The sequence below is a fragment of the Salvia hispanica genome, chromosome 1 (genome assembly GCF_023119035.1).
Source record: "Salvia hispanica cultivar TCC Black 2014 chromosome 1, UniMelb_Shisp_WGS_1.0, whole genome shotgun sequence".
Taxonomy (NCBI): Eukaryota; Viridiplantae; Streptophyta; class Magnoliopsida; order Lamiales; family Lamiaceae; genus Salvia; species Salvia hispanica.
The window spans coordinates 12,167,864-12,185,523 of record NC_062965.1 but is presented as its reverse complement, the minus strand read 5'-3'; the positions used below and the strand labels follow the sequence as shown (position 1 = coordinate 12,185,523).

At 36.0% G+C, this 17,660-nt stretch overlaps 3 protein-coding genes across 4 annotated transcripts; 1 reads left to right on the top strand and 2 right to left on the bottom strand.

The window, feature by feature from the left end:
• Positions 1–1,291: 1,291 nt before the first annotated feature.
• On the bottom strand, positions 1,292–3,429 carry LOC125216316 (protein PIN-LIKES 7-like). The gene is made up of 9 exons (XM_048118007.1): positions 3,122–3,429; positions 2,971–3,050; positions 2,661–2,907; positions 2,449–2,592; positions 2,281–2,376; positions 2,109–2,209; positions 1,904–1,956; positions 1,646–1,831; positions 1,292–1,554 (listed from the first exon to the last, which is right to left on the bottom strand). The coding sequence occupies exons 1-9, from the start codon at positions 3,254–3,256 to the stop codon at positions 1,430–1,432; spliced, it is 1,167 nt and encodes a 388-aa protein (XP_047973964.1). The 5' UTR covers positions 3,257–3,429; the 3' UTR covers positions 1,292–1,429.
• A 4,571-nt stretch (positions 3,430–8,000) lies between these two features.
• Positions 8,001–8,807, top strand: LOC125187152. Its single transcript, XM_048083687.1, has one exon. It carries the CDS (start codon positions 8,001–8,003, stop codon positions 8,805–8,807), a length of 807 nt encoding a protein of 268 aa, XP_047939644.1.
• Positions 8,808–10,008: 1,201 nt separating this feature from the next.
• Positions 10,009–12,983, bottom strand: LOC125202103 (WUSCHEL-related homeobox 8). 2 transcript variants are annotated; one of them, XM_048100445.1, is made up of 4 exons: positions 12,832–12,983; positions 12,217–12,424; positions 10,941–11,471; positions 10,009–10,501 (listed from the first exon to the last, which is right to left on the bottom strand). In XM_048100445.1, exons 2-4 carry the CDS (start codon positions 12,395–12,397, stop codon positions 10,416–10,418), a joined length of 798 nt encoding a protein of 265 aa, XP_047956402.1. In that variant the 5' UTR covers positions 12,398–12,424; positions 12,832–12,983; the 3' UTR covers positions 10,009–10,415. The 2 variants fall into 2 exon arrangements, with proteins under 2 accessions (XP_047956402.1, XP_047956401.1); XM_048100444.1 differs by lacking the exon at positions 12,832–12,983 and having other exon boundaries at positions 12,217–12,502.
• Between the last annotated feature and the right edge of the window lie 4,677 nt (positions 12,984–17,660).

Genomic DNA, 17,660 nt, shown 5'->3' with positions numbered 1-17,660 from the left:
CGATGGTATCTACCCAAGGTGGTCGACTTTCGTGAAGTCGTTCAGCAATCCACAAGAGCAAAGACGGATTCTTTTTGCGCAGCGTCAAGAGTCTGCTCGGAAAGACGTCGAAAGAGCTTTTGGTGTTCTTCAAGGCCGATTCAACATTGTGAAGTCCCCTTCTCGGCTTTGGTACGTTAAGAATATCGCGACATCATGTACACGTGTATTATCTTGCACAACATGATTATAGCTGACGAAGGACCGATGGCGGCTAACTTTTACGACGAGGATGAAGCCGGAAGCTCAACCGCGAGGTCTCCCCACGCCGAGGTGTGCATACGACGGTGAACGAGAGGATGGAAAGAAGACACACAATGCGCGATACAAGAGCCCACACTGAGCTACAAAAAGATCTAATCAATCACATTTGGGCGAAATTCGGCAACGAGTAGTGTAATTTTTAATTTTTAGGATTTTAATTATGTAATTTTTAATTTTTAGGATTTTAATTATGTAATTTTTAATTATTTTGTAATTTTTAATATATTTCGGATATTTTTAATGCATTTTAATATTGTGAAAATGTTTTTATTTAAATTGAATAATAGAATGGTGGGACCCTTGAGCTTGTCCTTAGCTAAGAGCACGGATGTGGGTGTTGTGCTCTTAGCTAAGGACAGTTGAGTAAAAGTGGGTCCGGACCCACTTCCGTGCTCTTAGCTAAGAGCACGGATGGGGATGCTCTTACTAAGCTAAACTCACTCATGGAGTTCTCAACACTTTGGTACTCCATATGATTGGCTTAGTAAACATTACCCCTTCGTACCTCATTATATGTACCAGTTTTTCATCTTAGTCTGTCCCATACTAATTGTCCCACTTTATTTTAATTCCTTTGGTAGTAGACCTCATATTTTATCAACTCATTTTCACTCACTTTTTATTATAAAACTAATATAGAAAAGATATGATCCACAATTCACGAACTTTTTCAACTCACTCTCTATTACATTTCTTAAAATCCATGTCCGGTAAAAGTGGGACACACAAATTGAAGGACGGATGGAGTATATAAAATAACTGAAATTTGGATTTAATTTTAAATCTAAATATTGGATTTGGAATTAGAAAGTTCAAATTATAATTACACCTTCAATTCTATGATAAATAATGTTGAATTTGAAATGGAAGACTTCTATTTCAGTTACATAGTAATAAAACTATTAGTAGTATGTTTTCTTAATTGGAATTGTAAGTCAAGTAGAGCCCCGCCCAAATAAACACCTGCGCCGATCTTAAAGAGTCCAAATTCAGTAAAATGCATGGAAGCCCAAATGTAAACCCATATTAATTAATCACACATTTATGTAAACCAAGCACAAGATGAAAAATGCAAAATAAAAATCTTCTAGTAGCACAGTTATGCATACTAAGAGTTACTACATAACTAAGTCAAGATCCACATGAAAAGAGAGGACCAAGCAGTTAAAGCAATGGCTGCAGCCAAGTAAGTCCACAAAAACAGAACCGAACACTCTTCTTGAGCCACATCAAACAGCTGCGTCATCGTACCTAAAACAACGTCGTTCGCACCTTCATCTCATCGTACAACTCCAACAACACACCATCAATCAATACGGATGTAATAACCATACAAACTTACCAATGTTCATGGCAGGTGGAAGAGTGAACTGAATCATCAGCACGAACCGAAAAAGTGGATCCGAAGGCAGGAATCCTAGACGTGCAGCTCCAAGCACAACACCTATCCCAATCATAGGAAGCAATATGTATTTAACCACTATCACCGCCACTATCAGCATCGGATTCAGCTTCGCCTTGCGCAGCCCTGCATTCATCGAGCCAGGCCTCCCTTTAATACGAAACCCCGCAGAGAGATTAGAGAGAGACGCGTACGTACCTTGTGTTAGGTTGCCTCCCAGTATAAGGGTGATGCAAGGAATGGTTCCATCCCTACAAAACAAATATAGGGCTATAAAAGTGAGTGGCGGTATATCTTAGAAATAAATAATAAGAAAATAGTAGTACTAAACTACATTGAGGTAACATAGAGAAAATTAGATAAAGTGAAAGAAATATTAATGCATACATACATTCATACGTACCCGAGCAAGGATATAGAGTCGTAGATAACTCTGAGCGGCGCATTTTCACCGATTAAAATGTCGCCCAGCCACGCCACTGCTCCAAATATGAATCCAAATATCTGAAACCCCATTTCAACATCATTCCACAAATACAGATGATCATATATGAAATATACTATCAAATACTCACAGCAGCAACCACAGGAGGAGACATTAGCTCCTCTACTAGTTGATGCAGAATCCCTAAAACTTGCCCCAATTTCCTTGAACTATGCTTCACTTCAATCTTCAAACAACATTACACATCATCCTACATCCTTTCACAAGAAGCTACCAAACTGTAAGAAATTAAACTCACAGGTTGAACAAGAAGAGACTTGTGAATGCCATCATCTCCCTCTAAATCCTTGCTCGGAATATCCTCAACAAGAGCTGCTCTGTATTTGACAGCAGCGCTTCGTATCAAGTGAAACGCGTACGTCCACACATAGAAGGCTCCCACCTGTTACTATTGATAAGTTTACTGTATGTTAAGAGAGAGAGGATTTTATTATTATTGCTGTCACGTACCGCCATAGAGTAAGAAACGTAGGAAAGGCCGAGCGTGGAGCAAGCATTTGCATCTCCGAAAGGGCTGCCCTTCTGCTTGCAGATGGCAGGGATTAGGATCAACAAAATGTTGCCCAAATTCCCAGCTGAACAAATGGCTAGGATTAGATTTGCTATGTATGGCTGTGGTCTAAGTAGCTTCACCACTATCCATCCCAGACTCGCCCCAAACACGAACGTTAGCCCAATGTTCACCGGCATAAACCACCTACATCGTATCCTTCCAAATTTAGTTACACTGCGGAAACTAAAACAATATATGTATACGTACCACGAGATGATGTCTTGGAAGTTGACAGTACTCGCGAGGCTTCCAAACACGAGCGATGGAGTGAAGGCCACGTACACAATCTGCAATATTGACTAATCAACACCAACTAAAATTAACAAAATTTTACTCTGATTGTGAACATATATAGTACTTTGTTCATGTAGCTTCTTGCATCAGGTGGGAGGAGATTGAGATAGTCAGTTGCCATGAAGGCTCCCACCATGCTTATGATCAGCATCTGCACAATCGGCATCGAGGCCACCTTCAAGAGGGTGAAGAACCCCATTTTTAGGCTACTGATCTCTGCTTCTCTGCTTCAATATATTCTCCTTTGAAACAACTAAGCAAAAATACTAACCATTTTATATGTATGAAAATGGGATGGCTGCATTATTGATTTAGGTTGTGAGGATTGAAGATGGAAAGGGATTTCTAGTTCCATCATGAAACCACTATATGTTTGTTAGGACCATGTATATGAATTATTGATGTAATGTGGAAAGGAATCAGCATCTTGGGGTCATCACTGTGCCTTTTCCTTTTTTTCAAGATTTTAAATGTGGAAAAAAACTGAAAAAGTTGTTCACTCAGTATGACTTCTTATACTTACTAGAATATGCATGAAATAACAAGTGATCAAACAAATTATGTAAACAAACACACCAACAACACTACTAATGGTACTAATTGTTCGATTTTTCGCAGTTCCGAACCAACGGTGTTCCGGCCTTTTTTCGCGGTTCTGTCACTGTTTCAGTTCCAGATTTTTTAAACCTGAACCGGCGCGCGATTCAAAATGTCACGATTCTGGTTTCGATTAATTTTGCGGTTCCGGTTTGGAACCGTAACCGGTGGTTCTGGTTTCAAGATTAACCGCCGATTTGCTAAACCTTTGGCATCTCAAGTCGGTAGGTATCTTGTAAAAGTAATTAATTTATTCAGAAATTTGTGTGACAAATCCTCCCAACTCAGATGCCAGCGTTTGAAACTTTGAACCCTTGTCCCTCGAAGAAAAAGAAAATACTATTTTTGTCCCACTAAAAATGTCATATTTTCATTTTAAAAAAAAGTTCTCACACAACAACAATATAAATATTATATTTTCTCTTTCCACCTAACAAAATCTCTTAAAATCCTATGTTATCCCAAAGTGTGACATCTTTTATGGACGGAGAGAGTAGTACGACAAAGAATCTCCAAGGCTTTGATTTGATTAACCAAACTCATTAAACAACCAAATACATGACAACTAAACTGAAACATGAAAACCACACAATTGGACACAAAATGGATCAATATCAAATTTATAAGTATACCATTATACGTAATGCAAAAACAATTAAATTCCCAAAATACGCCAATATTTATTCCCCACCACAAATAAGTAATATGCTGTTGCATAACAATTCAATAATTAATTCTCGTGGAGGAGAGATGACCGACAAGCTCGTGCTACAGTAGTCAATTTAATTGCTATCCAATTTCATTCGATAAATTAAAGCGAATGCATAAGAAATGGTTGGTATAATATTTCCCGTTAACCTAAAAAAGTGGTACAGTGACTACAAAGTTGTCTGTTAAATGATTGTGCAAATTGAAGATGTCCCTTTGCTATTGGAAACTGCCCAATTAAGTGAGGAAACTGGCAAAAATTATTGTGCTGCAATTATTATTGATTATGATGGTGATATCCAAATTTGGATTTTTCGAATAATTTGGAATGTATATTCAATTGTAAATACAAAATTTGGTTGAGAGGTGGTGGCCAAAGTTATTTTGTAGGACAACTCGCATTCAGTTCCCATCTTCACGGAAATCCTTCATACAAACTGCAATTTTTTTTAATTTGGATTTCGAAATACTTATGATTTCACTTTATAGCTTTTGCCAAAAAATGATAATTTGAATAAAAAATAGTTCTCCATCTGTCCCGCACTTTTCATTTTAGGTCATGATTTGGGATTGATTTTTTAGTGTATGTAAATTAATATTTTAAGTGTAATGAGAGATCACTTAATAATGGATTACTTAATTAACTTTAATATATTAATTAAATATTATAATTTTTATTTAAAATATAAATATTGTAAATAGTTTGAGATGAGCCGAAATAGAAAAGTGCGAATAATATGGGACTAATGAAGTAATTTTTTTTGCATAATTACGAGGGATTATAATTTTACATGAAGAAAAAATTACTATATTTAAAAATAACAAATATCTTATATTAATATCAAGCTTAAAATGCATCTAGATGACAAAAACAATCAAATCAAATTTATGCGTACTCCAATTTGTGTCATGAGTCACGAGACTCACAACGGTAGGTTTACAAAGATTTCAAAAATATACCATGCATTTGGGCCATTTTTCATCAATGATTATCAAATCAAATTATTAAGTAGTACTACTACTAATTATTTGAGTAAACATCGTTATGTGAGAGAATGACAAGTAGCCCCTTTAATTTTTTTACTCCCTCCGTCCCGCTCAAGATGACACGCTTTCCTTTTTAGTTTGTCCCAACTAAGATGATACATTTCCTTTTTTGGTAACTCTCTCCCTCCAATTAATACACTCAATCACTTTTTCTCACTTCTATTAAAATATCCATCTTTCTTTATCTCTCTACTTTAATACTTACACCCACCTTCTCCCTCTTCAATTAAACACTTTAACCAATAACTCCTAAAACCCCGTGCCGGCTAAGCAATGTGTCATCTTAGCCGGGATGGAGGGAGTACTTGATTTAGTATCTGACACATTAATAATACGCATTTATATAATAAACATACATTTCCGTTATCTATTGCTAATATTATATTAATAAAAAAAAATCTCAGATCCCTTTTAAGCTAAAAAATCACATGAATAGTGGAATCTATTTTCTTGATTTACTAGTATCTTACGAATATATATTTGAAAATTTATAACTATCAAAGTCATTATTAAAGTCAATGATAAATTATACCAGGGAAATAGAAAATAGTTGCGATCAGGGTCATCTGGGTCAGTTCTACCTGAGTTAAAATTTTATATTCGAATTTACATTTATAACCTTATAGTAGTATTTAGCAAGCTATATTTCATTTCTCATTGCCTTTCTTTTCTTTTATTTGGCTACAGGTGTACCGAATCTACCTTTGGTGGAATCCGACTAATTCAGCTCGACCGAATTTGCAAATTAAGGCCGAAAGTCTCGCAGCAGGTAGCAGGGTTTGAACCGTGACCTCGTTGCCTTCCTTTGTTAAAATACTAAATGGTACTCCCATTTTTTCAAGAATCATCTTCCCTTTCTTTTTACTATCATATTATTCATTTCTTCTAGTTCTTACTAATCTATAGTATTAGCCTTTACATTCCGTTCATTATCCTTTTTTTTAACAACATTACATTTACATAGTACTTTTTAAATCTTACAATTTATATTTCAAAATTACTTTTAAATTAACATAAGTGATATATTCGATACTATATTTTATATTATATCAGTTCACAATCAACAGTCTATTTTACAATTTTGATCGGTCCATAAAAGTTAGTACTCTCTACGTGCCATCTTTTATTTTGGTAAAATGGTCCGCCACTTTTATTCCCTCTCTCTCTATTTATCTACATACAACTAACAATATTCTAATAGTGGAGTATTATTATACTTTCTTCTATTTTATTAATTTTATATTACAAATCTGTGTTGTCCAACTACCAAAAATAATAGTAGTGGATGAAGGTAAAATGAGTTCTTACTGTAGCCCCAGATTTTGTTAAGTGTTTAGGTCACAACTTTTTGTCTATAATTCTAATTCTTGATCCACGTTGTAAATTATGATTTGCGAACTTTTTTTCAACCTTGTTTTACTCATTTTCATATTTATATTCCCCGTCCCTCAATAATTATCCAATTTGATTCCTGCACGGGTTTGAAGAAATATAAAGAAAGGTAGGTAGAAAAGTTAATTGAATATATGTCTCACTTTTATATATTGGTTTTATAATAGAATGTGAGGGAAATGGGTTAGTAGAATGTGAGACCTACTACCATTTATAGTAAAAAGTGAAAGTGAACAATTAATGAGGGACGGACGAAAATGACAAAAGTGGACAATTAATGGAGGACGGAGAGAGTAGTATATATAATTTATGAATATTTAAAATTGAGGTATGACGACATGTTGCGAATATGTTACTCTATTTTATGACATTAATTTTCTTTTAGGGTCTGTTCGGCAAATGAAATTAAAATTGAATTGGAATTAGAATTCTACGGAACTGAATTATAATTCAATTTTAAATTCTTTGATTGGTAAAAATGACGTAGGAGTAATTAATATGTAATTGTGTGTAAAATGTGTAGTGTGTGTGTGTTGACTCTGACTGTGTGTGTGAGAGAGAGTTGTGTGTGCATGTGTGTGTGTGTGCGCGCACAATGTGTTTGTGTATGTAGTGAATGTGAATACTGAGTGTGGGGTGACTGTGTGTATGTATGATTGTGTGTGTGTAGTGACTCTGTGTGCAGTGGCCGACGCAGAAATAATTATTGATAGGGGATGAGATTTCTAAATTTTATTTTAAAGTATATATTTGAGTAATTTAGATAATTTGTAGGGACTTTTACACTATAGTTTACACTAAATTTGAATAAATTTTAAAAATAATTAATAGAAAAGTTAAAAAAAAATTCATTGAGGGCTTAAGAGCATGAATAACGCCGCCGGGCCGGGCCGCAACTCGCGAGTCCCGGCCCGATTTCAACGTTGGATGAAAGTGCGTCCCGGCCCGGGACGGTCCCGAGGACGCAGTTGCGTCCCGGGGCCGCTCCCGAGTCACGTCCCGGCCGGCGTTATGCGTGCCCGTGCCGCATCCCATGCGGCCCGTCCCGGCGTTAATTGCGTTCGGGCCGGGCCGCAAGTCCCCACGAATTTTTTTTTTTTTTTTTTTCTATTTATACACTATATTTGCTCATTTTTTGTAACTCTTCCACACAAACTCTCACTCTCAATCCTCTAGCATTTCAAAACTTTTTGAGTTCTATGGATTGGTTTAACAACGACCAACGCCAGATGGACGATTTCGTGAACTCCCAGAACTGGCAAGTGCCGCCGACACCCGATCCAAATGCAACACCTAGTCCCGGGCTGCCTACCAATGTAGACATGGAATCGCCAGTTAGCACTGATGAGTACGATATCAGCGATATGGAGCCAGCTCCACGGAGGGGGGGCAAGGGCAAGGTTGCCGATGAGGATGGGCCGAAGAAGTACAGTCCGCAGGAGACAATGTGGCTGGCCAAGAACTACGTCGACGTCTCCGAGGACGCTGTGGTCGGCAACCAGCAAAGCGGCAAAGCGTTCTGGCAGCGGATTGCGGATAAGTACAACGCTGGTCGACCCGAAGGCTCGTTCGAGCGTACATACGTGAAGCTACGCAAGCATTGGGGTCGGGTGCAGAAGGAGATTAACAAGTGGAATGGCAAGTGGACTAACGTAGTCCGGATGTGGACGAGCGGGCACAGCGAGATGGACCTTGTGGACAAAGCCAAGGCAGATTACTTCGCTGACGGCAAGAAGCACTTCAAGTACACTGGTGGGGCTGAAGCGGCGGCGAAGAGAACCAAAGTCGCCGCCGGACACTACACTTCGAGCGAAGGAGGTCCGCCAATCGACCTCAACGTGACAGACGATGACTTCTTCCTCTCATCTCCTGGTACTGAAAGCCGTCCGATGGGCACAAAGGCGGCAAAGAGGAAAGCAAAGGGGAAGGCAACTGCGAGCTACTCCGCTATGCCGCCGCCGCCACCCAATCCTTGGACAAGATATCAGACTCTATGTCGGATATGAGTATTACGTTGCGGATGGGCCAGCTGACGGAGTTGACATCGAGGGATACCTCGAGAATGTCGGAGTACGAGCTCGAATTGCACCGTGAGATGATCGAATACCTTCGCGCACAAATGAAGAAAAAGTAGTTCTTTTTTCTAGGATTTGTAATTTTCTTTTTTCTAGGTTTGGTAATTTTCTTTCTCTAGTATTGGTAATTTTTTTTTTCTAGGATTTGTAATTTTCTTTTCCTATTTTCTCGATTGAACAATGAATTTTCCCGGTTTTAATTGTTCAACGTATTCTATTTTACGATTAAAATATATTGTGAAATGAATAGTTGTGGCCTGAGTTGTGGCCTGCGGTGTTAATGGAGTTGTGGCCTGGAACCCCTAATTTGAGGGGATGATGACGTGGAGGGGACTTGCGGCCCAAATCCGGGCCAGGGTTATTCATGCTCATGGGCGAATCTACCTTATGGGATGGTGGGGCATTTGCCCCTCCTCATATTGTTCTACACACATATATATTATGCAATATAAATTTTATTTCTTGCGATCTCTTACTAAATGCCCCTTCTCAAATTTTTAACATTTTTTCATAGATAAATTTGCCCCTCTCCTTATAAATTCCTGGCTCCGCCCCTGTTCATGCTCTAAGCCCCTCCCCCAATATACTTGGGTTCGCCCATGTCTTTGTGTGTGTATAAGCCCCTCCCCAATACACTTGGGTCTGCCCATGTCTGTGTGTGTGTGTAGTGACTCTGTGAGTGTATGTGTAAATGTGTGTGAAACTGTGTGTGTAGTGAGTGTGGGTGGCTGTAACTGTGTGCAATGCAAAATGTGTGTTGTGTTTATATAATACTCCGTGAAAATATTCAATTTTGTAACTATTTAAAATGTCAATTTTCAAATTTAGAAAAAAAAAAAATCAAATTGTGAAATTGAGAGGAATTGGAATAAGGCCCCAATTCCAATTTCTCAACTCCAATTTCGTGATACCCAACGAGGCTTATTTTTGTCTTTTGATTCACTTCATTGATCCACGAACCTATGAGTATTATGAAATATTGCTAGTTGGCATGATATAGAGAGGCTGATATTGAATATTTTATATTAGGAATTTAGCATAAGTGTCTGACTGCCTGTCACGATTCTGAAAATCAAATAAGACAACAACACTATTTTATGCCCAGAAATTTCCTGCAAACAAACGCCTATTCTAAAAAAAACAAAATATCATATGAATCATTATATTTTCCCAACTATCAGACATTCAGATGTTGCTAAAACAATCATCAAAGACCCAAAGTAAGAACATCTGTTAATCTGGCAAATCTACAGAGAAGCCACACAATATTCGTAAAGCAACGGAGTGAGACAGTAGGAAAAAGAACAAATCGAAAATGAACAATAAAGCCCCCGACTCTGGAGTGATATATGTGTATCATAATACTAACTTCATTCGTCATACCAACAAAATGGCAAGACAAATTTCATCTTCAAAGTGGAGTCGAGATGACAAGATCAGCATTAGTCTCCAAGTTCGAGTAGAAGTAACTAATCAGCTCAAACTAATATATTTTCAGTTCATAAAGCACATATGCCAGAAGTCAAGAGACCTATATGCTTATCCATCCATGTTGTAGTCGTCTTGCTGTAAATAAGGATTGTAGTTCCCGGGGACTTCTATCTTTCCTATGAACTGGTCCATTCCTGCACATACGAACAACTTTATGCGGTCAAAGTGTGTATTTCAGCAAGAATAACATATTCATCTTATTAAAGAAATTTTAATATCAGAGTTAAAGGAATTCATAAATGCAGCTTTCAATTATTAGTAGCTCGCACCTAGGAAAATCCCATATTCATCTTTGATCATCGATACTTTTCCTTTAGTTCTGAAAGCTAAAATGGTTCATTGTCTAATTTTTCGTTTCTGCAACTATGGACGAAAAATAAATGACGAAATCCAATTTCCTTCCAATGGAAGGTAAAACCCCTTGGAAGGGTTGAGAGCTATAGGATATGTTCTTTCCTTTTTGAGAAGATTCAAATTATCAGATAACGATGATCTAACGCATTAGGAGTTACAATCTGGTAAATCTAAGCACATAATATAGAAGAAATTACTATTTTGGGGAGAAACACGTACTTGGATTTGATAACATATTTCCATAGAAGGACATTTGCCCAAAATTACCCCCAAACTTTGAGCTTCCTTCAGGGGGCAACATTGGTTCAGGTTTGCTGGTTCTTGGATCGACAGAATGTATTGCTGAACTCGTCTGAGGGTTCTGAAAACAGAGATCCTCTGCTCTGGAGGTTAGGATGTTCTGAGGTTGAAATTCCTCAGGCTTTGTTTTCTTATCATTGGGGGATTCAACCTCTGTCTCGACTTCAGATTCAGCATTGTTTGACGGTGCAGCCTGCTGCTTCCTCTTCGACCTAGCACGCCTATTTTGAAACCAATTATAGACGTTTGTTTCACTAATCTGGCCGTGTTGAGACAACTCACTGGCTATTTCTTTGATCTTCTGTTTGCTCGGTGTTCCAATCCCCTGATCGAAAATGCGTTCAAGAATCTGAAGCTGCATAGGCGTTGGGGTCCACCTCTGTCTCCCGGTGATTTTATGGGCACCGGAGGTTATCAGGGGATCGCAATATAGATTTCCCAATCTCACTCCTGACCGAGGAAGACAATTCATTAACATCAGAATCTGAACATACAAATTTTCACACATCCAAATCACTCATCCATACTAGCACTAGTTTACAAGAAAGATAAACAACAACGACACAAATTGTTTCCCATTATACTTTCTGGCCAAGATTCACTTGCTCACAAAACAAACACTTTATCAAAGGTGGTTAAGTGAAGAAAATCTCTCCTCCTTCATTATCCATTCAACGACTCGTTGTACAGAATACTCGGTTTCCAGAATGTAAACAAAGTTATACTTCAGAGGGCTTAGAGAACGATGGCAGCGGAAACAAAGAGGACCTCTATTTCCATCCTAGTAAACAAGAGAAATCATCTGATCTACACCATTTGATGGTATCTTTTGAGACTAAAATCGACATAAACGTAAACCAAACATCAAACAACAATTTCTCACTATGGTAACATTTTTTAAAACAGACCAAAAATGGCATCAGAATCATAAAAGGATGAAGATGGTAAACTATAAGTAAAAATCACAAAGCAGCCTAATCACCTCTAAAGCTTCATCTGATTACTGCACAAACCCAAGAAAACCAAAAGCACAGACCAAAAACCTCCAAAAAATCACAACAAAACTCAATTGACTACATATCTCCGTTGAGTTACCAATCCAAAAACGAATTCCAATTCAAAACCCTCAATTCCCACGATTTCCACAAATAATCGAAAGTGAGAGTAATGTAGAAGAGATGTTTGACGAAATTACCAGCGAGATCGGTCTGGGAAGTGAGGGATTTGTGCAACTCAACGAGCTGCTCGCAAATGGTAGCGTAGCAAGCAATCTGCTTGCGGAGAACTTCCATCTGCTCGTCCGTCATGACCTTGACAAACATCCCTCCGCCGCCGGGCTCGTCCGCCGGCTGCGGCGGTTGCTTTTCCCAGTCCATAGAGTCAAGAAATGGTGGCTGAATTTGCTGGTAAAGGAAAGACAAAGAGGAAAAAGGTAACGACAAAGCAAAGCAAAAAAGACGGTGAATTGAGGCAATTATATATACAAATTGTTAAAAAATGTGAATGGCGACAAGGAATAGTGTGAGGAGCAGTAGAATTTTATCTACTTTTTTTTCTTCGCCCGAAATCAGCGGCGACTGTTCCAATCTTACGACAGTTTATTGAAAAGACATTTTTGCCCTATTTGGAGGGAAAATGTAAAGAAATAGTAACAAAAATCCAACCTTGACCCCCAAACTCCACCGTCGACTAAAACTCACAAATTCAGAAATCGCAGGGCAATCAAAATCCCCTAATTCGGATCCGTCTATCTCAAAAGCAAAAAAGAGAAAGGAGAATAGCCAATGGTGGAATTCAAAGTTCCACTCACCCGAAGCAGCAGCGGCGGTTGGTGGCACAGGGGGAAGAAAGCGGGTTTGAAGCACTTAGGTTTTTGGAGAGGGCTTATGAGCAGTTAACATGTGCGAGGAGTATGAACGCAAATTTCACCCCGGTTTAGTGCAATTTTATCTACTTTTTTTTTTCTTCGCCCGAAATCAGCGGCGACTGTTCCAATTGAATTCAAAGTCGGAGTGTGAAAGGTACGGTCTTGAGGTGTCACAAAATCTGCACTCAAATTTTATTCAATACGTATTTCTTTATGTATATTGCTCAATCATCACCTCATAAATACTAGTATATTCTTATTTTTGGGATCATAAATTATTTGGAAATCCAGAAAGCTTCCCCAATTAAGTCACATTTCAATTTTGAATAATGCAACCCACCTCCCAACTCAATATTCGTGAAAATCATTATTTGAATTTAAATATTTGCAATAATAATAATAATGTCTCCTATGTGAACAAGAGAATAATGGTAATTGGTAGGTATGCTTACATTGATTAAAATTCAAATTTTATCATCGTCCACTATAAATTCATACTTTCCATCCCATAAATTACAGAATTTAAAACAAATGAGTTTTATTATGCAATTGGTAAGGAGAAAGATAAGAATAAAAAAGTGATTATATTATTATTAGTGAAAAATAAAGTTTAGATTATAATTTTTTTTTATCAAAAAGTAAATAAATTAATTTTAAAATATGAACTAAAATGTCAAAAATGAATTATATTTTGGATTGAGAAAGTATATTTGTACATGAAAGTGTCACCTATAATGCTTGTTGTAGCATTATTTATTGGATTTTACTACTACAAAACATTGTGTCAATCATATGAACATAAATGCGACCGTCCAGTCAAACTACATGTTCGCAAACTAACCAATGAAATTCATTAACATTAACACCAATTCCTATATCTCCGCCTTAAAAATATACTCCATCATTGTCAAATCATCAATACCTATATCTAACTAGTAGTAGTTTAATAGTATACCACTAATTATTCTGAATTTCCTTTCTCATTCATGAGAAGTAGAATAGACACCCACAAATTTAATTTAAATCTAGTTGGGCTAGTTGTGGGAAGAGCAAATTGAATGGCTGATAACAATAAGATAGTGGGTCTTTAGTGAATGAAAAGAATGTACAAAAATTTAATAAACATTACATGTAGATTAAAATCCCAAAGTAGATACGACATGCACGATTGTATGAATTTGTCGTCAAAATTAATAATTGAGGTTTGGGCCTTTAAGATAATTATGATTATTGTTTATAGAGTTAATCTAAAAGGTAATGTTTTTAACCTTAATAATGGAGAAACTTATGATTGTAATTATCAGTATAGTGATAAAAGTCTCCACCTAATAATACTATTGTTTAGACTTGAAGCTGACTTAGTGACTAATTGCTATTCATTAATTTCTTTCTGATCATAATTCCATGTTTCTCATTGATCATTACAGAACGGATTCATAACTTATAAATACTATAAATATGAAAATGAGTAAAACAAGGTTGAAAAAAGTTCGCGAATCATAATATACAACATGGATCAAGACATAGAATTATAGACAAAAAGTTGAACTCATTTTACCTCCATCCACTACCATTATTTTTGGTAGTTGGACAACATGGATTGTAATATAAAATAAATAAAATAGAAGAAAGAAAAATAATGCTCCATAATTAGAATATTTTTAGTTATACGTAGATAAATAGAGAATTTTTCCATAATTAGAATCAATGGCGGATGTGGGGGGGTGGTGGGGGAGGGAGGGGGAGCGGTCGCCCTCTCCGTGCGACTAATTTCCTCTTATCCGGACGTAAAATTACCATGTCAGCCCCCTCCGTTTGCCCTGACGTCGCCCGAAAGTTGGAAAAAATAATCATTTTCGCCCTAAACCAACCTACTAGTATATATATATTTCGCCCCCTCCGTTTATGAATCTTGGATCCAACACTGATTAGAATATTGTTAGTTGTATGTAGATAAATAGAGAAAGAGTGAATAAAAGTGGTGGACCATTTACCAAAATAAAAGATAGACATCTTGAGTACGACGTAGAGAGCACTAACTTTCATGGATCGATCAAAATTGAAAAATAGACCATTGATTGTGAACTGATATAATATAAAATATAGTATAGAATATATCACTTATGTTAATTTAAAAGTAATTTTGAACTATAAATTGTACTAAGATTTAAAAAGTATGCAAATGTAATTTTGTTAAATAAAGGATAATGAACGGAATGTAATGGCTACTATAGATTAGTAAGAACTAGAAGAAATGAATAATATGATAGTAAAAAGAAAGGAATGATGATTCTGAAAAGAAATGGGAGTACCATTTAGTATTTTAACAAAGGAAGGCAACAAGGTCACTGGTCACGGTTCAAATTCCACTACCCGCTGCGAGATTTTTGGCTTTAATTTGCAAACTCGGTCGAGCAAAATTAGTCGGATTCCGCCAAAGGTGGATTCAATACATTTGTAGTCAAATAAAAAAAGGGAAGGCAATGAGAACTGAAATATATAGCTTGCTAAATATATAAGGTTATAAATGTAAATATCTGAGATAAAATCTTAACTCAGGTAGAACTGACCCAGATGACCCTGATCGCAACTATTTTCTATCCCGTGGTATAATTTATTTACCATTGACTTTAATAATGACTTTGATAGTATACATTTTCAAATATATTCGTAAGACACTAGTAAATCAAGAAAATGGATTCCACGACTCATGGGATCTGAGAACTTTTTTTTATTAATATAATATTAGCAATAGATAACGGAAATGTATATTTATTATATAGATGCGTATTATTAATGTGTCACAGGTAAAAAAAAATTAAAGGGGCTACTTGTCATTCTCTCACGTGAATGTTTAGGGATGTCAATCCAATCTGAAATTTGTGGATCGATCCAAATAATTCGGTAAAATTTGTGGGTTAACGCTATAATTTTATAGTCCGAATGGGTTGGCAGGTTAAACAGGTTGGCCCGATGGATTGCAACTTTTAATTAAAAAGTATTAAGTTGGGTTTTTTGTAATAATTAGTCTTTTTCAATCTTCATTCTACACTTTTCCACTCGATCCCACACAATCAACTTTCAAGTTCCATCCCGACTCATTATTTCATCGTCACATCATTTGCTACTAGTGCCTTACCATCACCAAAGTCAATCAAGACAAAATTAAGAACTAATCCATCAAAATTTTAATATATTTGTCATTTTAATAATGATTCATGTAAGGTATGATTTTTAATTTTCATAAAGAATTAATTATGAACAATGCCAAGATAATGACACGAACACGAGCTTTAATTCAAATTGAATGATTTAATTTTGATTTATCATTGTTTATGTTGTAGTTGATTGAGATGAAAGACTTCTCTCCAACAATTATTGAAGAAAACTATGAAAATTTGAAGATATTTATACGGTTCTAAAACAAAACAAAAAAGAAAAAATATTTAAAATTTCAAATCATTTTAAAGAGGAAATTTTTTATACAAGAGATTATTTTGGAAAGTTTTTATGCCCGAATAGCCCGTTGGGTTAGCCTGAAACCCGGCGGGTTAGGATTAGGACTGAAAATTTATGACCCGAAAAATTTATGACCTGAAAAATTCACAACCCAAATAGTCCGTACCCAAATAATCTGACAACTCGAGTGGGTTGGCTCGAAACCAAACGGGTTAGCCCGATTTACGTCCCTAGCTACGTTTATTCAAATTATTAGTATTACTATAAATAATTTGATTTGATAAGCGCATGACAACCTACCGTCGTGAGTCTCGTGACTCATTACACAAATTGGTGTACGCATAAATTTGATTTGATTTGAATGTTTTTGTCATCTAGATGCATTTTAAGCTTGATATTAATAGAAGATATTTGTTAATATTAAATATAGTAATTTTTTCTTCACGTAAAATTATACTTCCTCCGTCCAACAATAGGAGTCACTCTTATTGTGAGCATGAATTTTAAGAAGTGTAAAGAATAGTGGATTGGAAAAGTTAGAGGAATATGTGACTTACTTTTTTATATTGGTTTTATATAAAATGTGAGTGAAGTGAGTTAGTGGAATATGGGACCTACTTACCATTTATGGTAAAAATGAAGTGTGGCTCTTATTGTGGAACGGACAAAAATGGTAAAGTGTGACTCTTATCTCTCGTAATTATGCAAAAAAAAATTACTCCATTTGTCGCATGTTATTTGCACTTTTCTATTCGGCTCATCCCAAACTACTTATAATATTTATATTTTAAATAAAAATTATGATATTTAATTAATATTAAAATTAATTAAGTACGCCATTATTAAGTGATCTCCTATTACATTTAAAATATTAATTTAAATATATTAAAAAATCAATCCCAAATCATAATTTAAAATGAAAAGTGTAATTAATATGGGACAGAAAGAGTACTATTTTTTTTTTCAAATTATCATTTTTTGCCAAAAGCTTCAAAGCAAAAAAGCTTCAAAGTGAAATCATAAGTAAGGTATTTTCTTTAAAATTTCGAACTCCAAATTAAAAAAATAAAAAAAAAGTTTGTATGAAGGATATCCGAGGAGCTGGGAACTGAATGCGAGTTGTCCTACTCCTACATAATAACTTTGGCCACCCCCTCTCAACCTCAAGTTTTAATTACAATTGAAAATACATTTTCGAAAAATCCAAATTTGATTATCAACATCATGATCAATAATAATTGCAGCACAATAATTTTTGCCAGTTTCCTCCTACCTTCCACACTTAATTTTCCCAAAATCATTAGGCAGTTTCC